This window comes from Muscardinus avellanarius (genome assembly GCF_963383645.1).
Source record: "Muscardinus avellanarius genome assembly, chromosome: 5".
Taxonomy (NCBI): domain Eukaryota; kingdom Metazoa; phylum Chordata; class Mammalia; order Rodentia; family Gliridae; genus Muscardinus; species Muscardinus avellanarius.
The window spans coordinates 123797758-123810134 of NC_137790.1; the positions used below are offsets into that span (position 1 = coordinate 123797758).

At 42.9% G+C, this 12377-nt stretch overlaps 1 protein-coding gene across 1 annotated transcript in view; it reads left to right on the forward strand.

Moving 5' to 3' along the window:
* Positions 1–9054: 9054 nt before the first annotated feature.
* Positions 9055–12377, forward strand: part of HLTF (helicase like transcription factor) — a gene marked incomplete at both ends in the record, with an annotated part of 48367 nt that continues 45044 nt past the window's right edge. Inside the window, 2 exons of the mRNA XM_080696598.1 lie at positions 9055–9074; positions 10161–10368. Of these exons, the coding sequence (XP_080552724.1) occupies positions 9055–9074; positions 10161–10368 (228 nt within the window). The remainder of the gene's footprint in view (positions 9075–10160; positions 10369–12377) is intronic.

The following is a 12377-nucleotide window of genomic DNA, read 5'->3' on the forward strand; positions in this document are numbered from 1 at the left end:
ATGTTACAAAATTAGCATTTTGATTATTGAAATAATATGTTTGCTACTTTAATATATTAATCAAGAATAGCAAGCCAGACATGGTGGTGCATGCTTGTAATCCCAGCATTTGGGAGGCTGAGACAGGAAGATCGTGGTTTGTGGACAGCCTCAGCTACTTAGCAAGGCCCTTTGCAACTCAGTGAGACCCGGTTTCAAAAAGTAAGAATACTAAAAAATAGGGCTGAGGGTGTAGCTAGGAGGTAGAATGCCCCAGAGTTCCATCCCCAGTAATGCAAAAACAACAAAAAAAAACTTTCTGAAAGACTTTAAACTTGCCGAAATGGCAAATTCAACTCTACTTTCATCCTTTGTGTAGTTAGGTGTAGGTATAGTTTACTGTAGGATGCAATCGTTTGGTAAACTGTAATGATGATTAAAACAGCCCTAGCTGGGCATGGTGGCCCATGACTGCAGTCTTAATACTTGGGAGGCTGACAGGAAGATCACAAGTTCAAGGCCAGTCTCAACAATTTAGCAAGATACTCAGCAACTTAGTGAACTCCCCCACTCTTTCTTTCTTTCTTTCTTTCTTTCTTTCTTTCTTTCTTTCTTTTCTTTTCTTTTCTTTTCTTCCTTTTTTGGTGCTGGGAGTTGAATCTAGGGACATTCTACCTCCAGGCTATATCCTCCCTCTATTATTTTTTATTTTGAAACAGAGTCTCACTAAGTTGCAGAGGGCCTTGCTGAGGCTGGTGGCGAACCTGCGATCCTCCTGTCTCAGTCTCTCAAGTACTGGGATTACGAGTATGAGCCACCACGCCTGGCTGTGAGACCCTTCTTCAAAATAAAAAATAAAATAGGGCTGGAGGTTCTGGGTTCAATCCCCACTACCACAACAAGCAAACAAACAAACAAACAAACAAGCAAACAAGGCAGTGATTTACTATAACAATGTAGTTAGAGATATTAAAAATATTAGTGGTTTTGCCAGTACTAAAAGAAAGTATAAAGTACACTTAAGTCATTCTTAATTTAATTAATAAGAAACCAGACCCTCCTTTTCCATTCCCCATGAGCAGTTATTCTTTAAGCAATGAGTGGTCTGTGTGTTTCTTAAACACTAGGAAGTCAGTATTACATTAGAAAGAAAAAAAATGCAGTTTTCTTATCAGTTGTTCTTTAATTATTTTTAAAGTTACTATGTGCTGAATAATTTATGAAGGGGATTGGTAAGGGGCTAGACAATAAAAAATAAGCATTGAAGGTTTAGTCTTAATTTTCTAGCCATAAAAAAAAAACATTTCATGGATCTTTATAGTATCATTAAAATAAAAAGACAACTTCGCCAGGGCTATGACAGAAACTCCAAATTATTCTGTTTGATTTAAGTATAAAGTGAGATTCAGAGTGGTGCTCCCCTGGAGCTAGGAAAGGACCCCGGGCAGGAGGCAGGGAAGCCGCAGGTCCCAGGCAGGCCTGCCGGGTCAGCAGCTCTGGGCTCAGGCTCCGGAAGAGCCTTCAGGGAGTCAAGGCCTGAAGGAGGAGGAAATAATTATCTCCTGGGAAAAAGCTGTGCAGTCTGAAACACCACATATTTCTCTGGGTGGGAGTGGAGGCAGAAAGGGCTTCTGTTCTTTGGTTTGAAACAATTCAGTCTGCTTCAAGGACATGCACCTGGGAAATGACTGACTTCTGGACACTTTTCCTCTGGTATTTAGGAACAATCCTACTTAGTCTTAATTCGGAAAATAGTTCTCAGTCAACCCTACTCCTTGTTAAGTGCTGAAGGACTCCTTAGACAAAAACTCTATTGCAAAAATGATAGTGACGATAATAAGAGCATTTATTAAAGGCAGGCACTTGATACGCATATTATTATTTCTTCTTCTCCTCTCCTCTTCCTCCTCCTCCTTTTCCTCTTTCTTTGCATTACTGGGGATTGAACCCAGGGACATTTTACTTCCAAGATACACCTCTAGCCTTTTTAATTTTTTCTGGTACTGAGGATGGAACCCAGGAGCATTCTACCTCCAAACTACACACTCAGCCATATTTTATTCCCTTATTTTAAAACAGGGTCTCACGAAGTTGCAGAAGGCCTCACAAGTTGCTGAAGCTGGCTGCAAATCTGTGATCTTCTTGTCTCAGCCTCCTAAGCAATGGCTTTACAAACGTGCACCACTGAGCCTGGCTTATTATTATTTTTTTTTAATTTTGAAACAAGGACTACGTTGCTGGGGGTCTCTCTAATTTGCTGAGACTGGCCTTGAATCTGCATTTTTCTATCTCAGCCTCCCAAGTACTGGCATTACAGGTTTCTGCTGCCACATCTGGCTTCACTGTATTAATTGATTAAGAAGAATTTTACTCACCATTAATTATACAGCACTTTTTCTGCCTTGTTTACCTAGGATTCTGCCCCAGAATCTGTGGAAGTCTGATTAAATGTAAGAAAATTCAGTTGTAAATAAGTCACAAAAGATTTTATTTTCTTTTATTTCCTCTGCATTGGTTTCTTAGGATTTTTTTAAGGTTCATAAATATTATTGTACTTACGTTCATTTCCTGGTTTTAATCATTGTTAAAGTAAGCGGTGTAAGAAATACAAGGGAATAACTTGTATTAATTTCATGACTTTTTGGTAAGTATAAAACTAGTTTAAAAACATAGAAAATAGTTCATTATTTTTGTTATATTTTATTTTTTCCTGGCAAAAAGAAATATATATTCAATACAGAGAACATTTTATATACATATAAACAAAAAGAAGAACACAGCTGGGTGCAGTGGCGCACACCTGTAATCCCAACTACTCTGGAGGCTGAAGCAGGATGATTGCAAGTTCAAGGCCAGCCTGGCAGCTTAGGGAGATCCTGTATCAAAATAAAAACTGAGGAAAAACAGGAGGGGCTGGGGATGTAGCTTAGCTGAGCATTTGACTAGCATGCACAAGGTCCTGAGTTCAATATCTGTGCTGCAAAAGATGAATAAATAAATAAAAAGAAAGAGAGAATGCACTATAATTATTTGATATAAACCAGGCGTGGTGGCTCATACTTGTAATCCCAGCATTGGGGACACTGAGACAGGAGGACTGCGGTTCGCAGACAGACTCAGCTACTTAGTGAGGCCCTTTGCAACTCAGTGAGACCCTGTTTCAAAACAAAGAATAAAAAATAGGGCTGGGGCCAGGGGTGGTGGCGCATGCTTGTAATCCCAGCGCTTGGGAGGATGAGACAGGAGGATCACACAGGTTCAAAGCCAGCCTCAGCTACTTAGTGAGGCTCTCAGCAACTTAGTTAAACCCTGTTTACAAATAAAATATAAAAATTAGGTCTGGGAGTACAGCCCAGAGTAGAAAAGCCCCTGGGTTTCACCTGCAGTACGAAAAAAAAACAAAAACAAAAACAAAAAAACTGGTGATGTAGCTCAGAGGTAGAATGCCCCCAGGTTCCATCCCCAGTCTACTAAAAAAAAAAAAAAATGGTATAAATTCATTAATATATGTGTGTGTGCGTAAATTATATATGAATTTCAATCACTGACTTTATTCGCAAAGATAAAACTTTATGTTACGGTTCCTTTTGTGTGTGTGTGTGATACTGGGAATGGAACTCAGGGAGATTCTACCTCTGAGCAATACCTCCAGCCCCTCCCTCCCTTCCTCCCTTCCTTCCTTCCTTCCTTTCTTTGCAGTACTGGGGATGGAACCCAGGGGCATTCTACCTCCGAGCTACGCCCCCCAGCCCCTATTTTTTAGCCTTTTTATTTTTTGAAACAGGGTTTCACTGAGTTGCAGAGGGCCTCACTAAGTAGCTGAGGCTGTCTGCAAACTGGGATCCTCCTGTCTTAGCCTCCTAAATGCTGGAATCACTAGCCTGTGCCACCACACTTGGCTTACATTTCTTTATTGAAATAAGCTGGGGCCGGGCGTGGTGGCGCACGCTTGTAATCCCCGCGCTTGGGAGGCAGAGACAGGAGGATCGCGCAGGTTCGAAGCTAGCCACGCGTGCTGGCTTAGGAGACCCTGTTTCCAAATAAAAATGTAAAAATAGGTCTGGGAGTGTAGCCCGGAGATAGAAGGGCTTCCAGGAACCCCAGTACCACCAAAAAAAAAAAAAAAAAAAAAAGAAAGAAAAAAAAAAGAAAAAAAAAAAAAGAAATAAGCTGGGCTTAAACCTTCAGTCTGCCCAGTGGGAGATAATACAGTCATTTTAAGATCTAAGATCATTTTAAGTTAAATTCAGGTTTTAGATTTAGCCCCTTTCCTCTTCTCTCCAGGGGGGTTATGTTTGAACTGCAGGGCGGGGGGTTATGTTTGTCTTCTGCAGATGCCCTGGCCATTATAACTCACCCCTCACCGTCTTTGTGGGGAAACTGGCCTTCAGCTTCTGCTGGCTAGGACCCCAGTCTGGTGAAGGCTAGCCTTCACTGCGCTGCAGACTTCTGTGGGGACTCTTTCAGGACTCTGTGAAGAGGCTGCCCTTGGGCCCCTTCACAGAGCCGTCTCACTTCCTCATACTCCTTTACAGCTCTGGGCATTTTGGTCTCTCGGAGATCCTGAAGAAGCTGTGGTCTGGGGAAAATGGCACAGATCTCCAGGAACTTTTTTTTTTTTTTTTTTTTTTTTTTTGCTGTGCTGGAAATGGAACCCAGGTCATTCTACCTCCGAGCTACATCCCCATCCCTATTTTTTTATATTTTTGAAACAGGGTCTCACTGAGTTGCAAAGGGCCTCACTAAGCAGCTGAGGCTTTCTGCGAACTGCAATCCTCCCGTCTCAGCCTGACGAATGCTGGGATGACAAGCGTGCGCCACCAAGCCTGGCTTTCAGAAATTTCTTTCAGCTACTGTCCCTTGGTTTGTGGACCTTGGCCCAGTATGATGGCATTCCTAGCCCTTTCCCTTGGCCCACTTCAGGGATCTACTCTGCAAACCTTCCCGTCTGTTATTGCTGAAAATTCTCTTCCATTGACATTTACTTTCTTGAGGATGAAAGAAAAAAACAAGCATGCTCTTCCATCAGCACATTTGCTTCCCTTCCGGATTCTGCTAGTTATGACACAGTGTATGTCAGACATTTGAGTAGTTCAGGTTCTTCTCTTGGTAGTTTTTAGTTAGTTACTTTTTTGTCTGTTTTTGTTTTCTCACTTTTTTTCCCCCTGGTTCTGGGGATGGAACCCAGAGGCTTTTCTACCTCTGGTCTATACTCCCAGACCTACTATATATATATATATATATATATATATATATATATATATTTTTTTTTTTTTTTTTTGGTGGTACTGGGGTTCCTGGAAGCCCTTCTACCTCCGGGCTACACTCCCAGACCTATTTTTACATTTTCATTTGGAAACAGGGTCTCCTAAGCCAGCGCGCGCGGCTGGCTTCGAACCTGCGCGATCCTCCTGTCTCTGCCTCCCAAGCGCGGGGATTACAAGCGTGCGCCACCACGCCCGGCGACCTATTTTCTATTTTATATTTTATCTGGAAACAGGGTCTCACTAAGTTGCTCAGGCTGGCTTCGAACCTGTGCGATCCTCCTGTCTCATCCTCCCAAGCGCGGGGATTACAAGCGTGTGCCACCACGCCCGGCTCTCCAACAGCTTTTAAAAGTTCTTTGGCAAACAAAGTATAAACAAAGAAAATCCTTGAGATAACTGTGAAAGTTTGGTTTTGAATTGGTTCTTAGAAGATACTACGGATTGATTTTAATTTTACCAGGTGTGATAATGGCTTTTTTTCTTTTCTTTTTTGAGGTACTGGGAATGGAACCCAGGGGCATTGTACCTCCGAGCAACACCCCCAGCACGGTTTTTTAGTCTTTTTATTTAATTTTATTTAATTAAAAAAAATTTTTTGCAGGTCTGGAGTTGGAACCCAGGGGCATTCAACCTCTAAGCTACACCCTGTGCCCTATTTTTTATTCTTTATTTTGAAACAGGGTCTCACTGAGTTGCAAAGCGCCTCACTAAGTAGCTGAGGCTGTCCAGGAACTGCGATCCACTTGTCTTAGCCTCCTGAATGCTGGGATTACAAGTGTGCACTACCACGCCTGGCTGATAATGGCCTTTTAATTATACATGAAGATAACTTTTAGAGGAATTAATAAAGACATTATGGGGTTGGGAGGTGACAGGAGATGTGGGGCTAGACTGGAAGAAGAAAAATCACAGAGTCACACATGCCAGTTTTGGATATCATGCTCATTGAATCAAACATGGGAGTGACATGAGCGATTTGCATCAAGGGTGGGTACAAGTGAGAAAGTGTTTGTGATGACTGGGAGGTGGTGGCTGGAGCAATTTAGGATTCCTTCCTCTTCCTCATCCTCCATACCCAATCTTTCAGTTAACTGTTGGTTCTTAGTCTTCTCACCTCTTCATTCCATACCATTATTGTCTACCCAGGAATGATATTTTCTTAATCATCAATGATTTCTATTTCTATCTCGTGTAATATATTTTCTACACACTTGCCTTGGTGGTGACCTTTTTTAAAGCCTAAATCAAGCCACATGTGGTGTCACCCACTTGTAATCCCAGTACTTGGGAGGCTAAGATAGCAGGACTGCAGATTCTTGGCCAGCCTCTGCTACTTAGTGAAGCCCTCTGCAACTTAGGGAGACCCTGTTTCAATAAATAAATAAATAGAATAAAAAATGGGGCTGTGGTGTAGCTCAGAGATAGAATGTTCCAGGGTTCAATCCCCACTACCTCCTCCCCACCCCCATGGCCTAAATTACATAATTTTCCTGCTAAAAGGCACCCAATGGCTATCCATCAGTTAAAACACAAACTCTACCATAAATCGGAAATTCCTGTGTAATCTATCTCTTGTCCTCTCCAACACCTCTTCTTTCACTACCTTTTCTTACTTATTCAGCCACATGTGACCCTACTGTCTTTTCCAGTTACAAATATTCATTTTTCAGAAAACATTATCTAAGCGTGATAGTTGCTGTAACATTTTAGCCAAATGAGTACAAATTGCACTTTTTTTTTGAACATAAAAAGAATAAAGAATGATTAAGTGAAAGTGTATTCAAGTTCATCTACTGGTCCTGGGAGGTAAAATACTGGCATTATGGAGAAAAGTTTTGACACTAGCAAATTTTACTTAATAGGCAACATTCTTTAACCACGGGACAGTCGTTATTTGTAGATCTCCCACCTTGAAAGAGCCATGTTCACACATTGGGAATGTTCGCTTTCAATCTAACGACCATATCTTCATGAATTTTTACGCACAATCTGGGCATTTTCTGGCTTATTTTCCAAACATGTATTTAGAATTGGCCACAGCAAAAATTAAATTGCATTGCCGTTTTGCCTTATGATACTTTGAAGAAGCAGGTGAAATCATCAAGTTGAAATACTTTAAAATACTGCTCTGATTATCTTCCTCATTAACTTCCTTTTTGTTGGTGAAATTAAATAATTGAAAGTTGCTTCAAATTCTATTTGGGGTAGGGAACCAGGGATGCCGCTCAGTGGTAGAGCTCCTGCTGAGCACACTCCCTCCCCCTAATTACACTTATGGTTTATGGTAAGGGACCAACATAGTTTATTTAAAATCATGAACAGCCTGGCGTGGTGCCCACGCTTGTAATCCTGCGCTTGGGAGGCTGAGACAGGAGGATCTCACAGGTTCGAAGCCAGCCTCAGCGACTTAGTGAGGCTCTCAGCAACTTATTGAGATTCTGTTTCCAAATAAAATATAAAATAGGTCTGGGAGTATAGTCTGGAGGTAGAAAGCCCCTGGGTTCCACCCCCAGTACCACCAAAAAAAAAAAAAAAAAAAAAAAAAAACCATGAACAAATGCCTCTTGGAAACCTGTTTTATTGGCCACGCTTGCATGAAGCAGAGCCTTGTCCCCAAGGCTCAGGGTCCCAGGAGCCTGCCAGGTCTAAGCTGCTGCAGGCCCACGGGCAGCCATCCCAAGGCTGCATTTTCCTCCCGATACTCCTGGCTCCTGGAAGCTGGCAGAGGAATTCCCTTCTCTACTTCCTCAAGGAAAACCAGCTTTTCCCCACCTCACTTCCTCCAGAGGAGTACATTCTCCTCCATTCCCGGGGATGCCCAACCATGTTGTCCTGCCCTCCTGTTTTCTGGCTTTCCTGTACCAAGAAATGAAAAACTTCCTTTATAAAAACAAAAGCCCACCGTGGCGGCGAGTACTTGGGAGGCTGAGACAGGAGGATCTCAGGTTTAAGGACAGCTTCAGCAATGCAGCGAGACCCTGTTTCAAAATAAAAATAAAATAGGGCTGGGAGTGTGGCTGGGTTGCTTGCGAGTTCAACTCCCAGTACCACCAAATAAAGTTAAAAAAAAAAAGTGGAGGAGGCCTCTATAAATTCTCATCAATGTTTTCTAAACTGGGGGTTTTAAATATGCCAAAGAGGCTTAAGACGTAGCAGTAGGTAAGCCTAAAGCCCTAGCGTGGAAAGCGGGAAATGAAAGGGAGCAAGCCGCAGCAAGCGCCAGACTTCGAAAAATGCGAAGCCTTTTTCCTCCATCAATCTGATGAGGAGATGGAAGGCAGGGGGAGGTAGGGGCTGCAGCGTGGGGCTGGTCTTGGGGCCTCGGGGAGAAGCGCGCCAGAGTCTCCCCCTGGGTAGGGCAGGAAACGTGAACCACGCCGAAGGCACCGCAGTCGCCCTCGCCGGGCCGCGTGGCTTTCCCGCGCGCCCGCCCGGGGGGGGGGGGCGGGGAAGAACCCGGATGGAACCGCCCCCGCCGCCGGGACCCCCCGCGGCCTTTGAATCGGAGCGCGAGGCGGAGTTGCCCTCCCTGCCGCGTCCTGATTGGCTGGCGCGCGCAGGCTCCTCCTCACGATTGGCCGTTCCCGACGCCAGTCTGGACGCGTCGCTGAGCTCTGGGACTGTTGCTAGCGGGAGACGGCGTCTTACGTCGGAGCAGACGCGCGGCGTCTCGAGCTGCAGCCGTGCGCTCCGGCTCCATCGGGCGTCCGGAGCCTGCGGCCGGCTTCGGGGCTGCGGGGCCTGGAAGGAGGCTGCTTGAGCGCGACCGCGGCCGCCCCGGCGTCCCGCGGTCCTCCCGCCCAGCGCCATGTCCTGGATGTTCAAGAGGTGAAGGGGCGGCGGGGTGGGGCGCCGGGTAGCGGCCTGGCGGCGGCCCCAGATGAACCTGACCGCCCTGCGCTTCCACGGCGTCGCCCGTGCGACGTCTGCGGCTCGGCAGGCCGCTGTTATGGCCGTGGGGAAACGACGGCATTGTTTGGGCGGGCGAGCCGCCGCCGGGGCCTCTGTCACGGGCCGGGGGGCCCGGGGCGCGAAGCCGCTCGGCCCCCGAGCTCTCCCACGGAACAGCCATTAATACCCCGCCGCGCCCGGCTTTGGGGTCGAGCAGAGGCCCCGCCAGGCGGCCCCCTGCCCAGGTAGCCCGCAGTTTTCTGTGCGCGCACAGACGTGCAAGTAGATCTGTGCAGAAGAGCTGGAACAGGTCTGCGTGATGTGCAAAGGGAACGGGCAGCAGATTTGAGCCTCTCTGTGTAGGAGAATGGCAACTTCCTAGAAGCCCCCCAACAGACATTTCACTTAACAGCGTCCACGGTGGTTTAGAAGCCCCTTCTTAAATAATTATCCCTAAAGGGATTGCGATTAGCCTTAAACCAACGGGGTGGGGGCGCGTGAGGTCTGCTTCCCAGGGTGGCGTAGTGTGGATGCTTGAATGAAACGTATTCTGTTAGGTGGAAATTAGTAAATAGATGCTGGGTGTGTTATCTGAAAAGAGGAACTGTTCCACGTAAAATCATAGTTCGGGGTTTTTTGGTAACTAATAGGTGAGACATCTTTAAAATTTTGGCATATAATTGTAGTTATAGACAACACGTTTCAATTTAAGTAGCTTATTATCACCGAGAAACATTTATGAACCCTTAATTGGGCTTTTCGTTTTGATTTGGGGAAGAGGTGTGGTAAAAGAGCCCGTATTGAACCCGTAGGGTTCTTGGAAGCCTTCCCACCGTTAAATTTCTGTTTTAAACAGAGTAGATGTTAATCTGTTTACAGTGATTTCCATATAAGATTTCATTTGCTAAAATAACATATGAGGAAACTGTTGGTGTGTAAATACTATTGGCCAGTGGTCTTTGAGAAATACTTGTAAATACTGTAGATTTTCTTTTTTCTTTCCTTTTTTGTTTAAAAAAATAGGGATCCCGTTTGGAAGTACTTGCAGACTGTCCAGTATGGAATCAATGGAAATTTTCCACGCCTCACGTATCCAACTTTCTTTCCACGTTTTGAATTCCAAGATATTATCCCTCCAGATGATTTCCTAACTAGTGATGAAGAGCTAGATTCAGTTTTGTTTGGAACTTTGAGAGGTCATGTGGTTGGACTACGCTATTACACAGGAGTAGTGAGTATAAAAGTAGATGCTAATTAAACTGATATACTTAGGGTATTAACCTAGGAAACAAGTGTGTTAGGTGATGTGTGGAGTTAATATTTACTTTAATAGAAATATGAGTAAGCAAGAGATAACAAATACGTTACTTTGACTAATACTCCATTTACATCATGCTTGCAATATACAGAGCATTTTTGCCTGCATTGTCATTTGATTCTTAGAGTAACTTTGCGGGGACATCTCATATCCCTGTTTTGAAGAAATGAAGCTCCAGAGGTTAAAAGGTTTACCCAGATGCAGAGATATTATATGGTGAATTCAGGAAATAACTTTTAAGTGCCTTGCTTTCTTTTCTGCCTGAGCACATTTCTGTGTTTTAATTTTTTAGTTTAGAAAGATCAATGTTTACTAAATAAGAGTATCTCCTACCTTTTCTTCTCTGTCTTTTCTGTATGTGTCTATTCTCTTAGTTACATGGGTATGAGAGAAAAGGCACTGGAGTATGTATATAGCTTTCTCTGGTCAGTAGCTGTCTTTGTTATGGTTATCTAGGATGCTTCTGTTATTTGAATAACACGTCTAATTTTACGAACTTTATTATGAAACATTTCAAATATGCATCAAAATAGAGGAGTGCAGAAAACTTTTATTATATCTCTGGCTAAGATTCTACAGTTAACACGTTCCCTTTCACATTTGCTTCCTCCCCCCCCCCTTTTTTTTTGTCCTTTTGTGAAGGCAAATTCCAAATGTATTATTTTACATTAATTTGGGTTGTGTTTCTTAAAAACTACAGATATTTCATTGCATCTTTTTAATAATTCCTTTTGTATCTAATAATTCATAATTGTTTTATCTCGATTATTTAAAAAGGTTTTTATAGTTGGTTTTTTGGAGTTAGCATCAAAACAAGGCTCATGCATTATCATTGGTTATTCCAGGTCATAAGGCCCTGGCACCCCTTGTTGGATATATAGATTAATGGCAAAATCAGGTCTGTTGTTTTGTGGAATCGTGTGGATTTGTTAGTACTTCTGTTCCCCTGTATGTGTCTTATGTTGAAGCTTATCACGTTTTTCATCTTTTTTTTCTGGTTGTCTGAAGGATATACTGCAGAAGATTATGTGGGAAGAAGTTCTGTGTTCTGTATTTGTCTTTTCATTCTCATATTTTCTTTACATTGAAGCTTATCAAATTGGTGATTGTGTGTTGTTTAGTAGATTACTTAGGAAAGAATATATTTACTGAATATTTGCATGTTCATAATTTTTGTGTCTTACACTTGAAAGTTTGGCTGAATATAGAATCTTTCGCCCATATTTTCTTCCTATATCCTAATGTTGCATAAAATGTTGGTGTGAATTCTAATTCTAATATGATTCTGTCTTCCACTTAAGTTAGAATTTTTTTTTTTTTTTGCCAGGATGAATAAAAGATAGTTTTTATCTTTAAAGTCCAATAGACTTATTAGGTTGTGTCTTAGTTCTGTAAATTTGTTTTCTTCTGTTTCTGAAAATTTTCTGTAATTAAGAATTTTAAATGTTTTATTCCAGACTCTCTTATTTCTGGGAGTCCACCATTTATTTATTTCCTTTTTCTCTCTCTCCCTTTTTTTCTTCTACCTGCTATACCTATGTTGTGTTTTTTTTCCTCTGAAATCTTTCTTTTTTTGCGTTTTTATTTTTTATCATTTATTTTCCTTAGATGTTTTTCATGAGATCTGTTTATGCTGGTGTTCTTTTTTTTTTTTGGTGGTGGTGGTGGTACTGGGGGTGGAACCCAGAGGCTTTCTACCTCCGGGCTATACTCCCAGACCTATTTTATATTTTATTTAGAAACAGGGTCTCACTAAATTGCTGAGAGCCTCACTAAGTAGCTGAGGCTGGCTTTGAACCTGTGCGATCCTCCTGTCTCAGCCTCCCAAGTGTGGCACTCTGGTCTTCTTTTAATTTTAGTCTTTAGCTTTGATTTTTGTGTGTGTTTGTGTGTGTGTGTGTGTGTGTGTGTGTGTGTGTGTG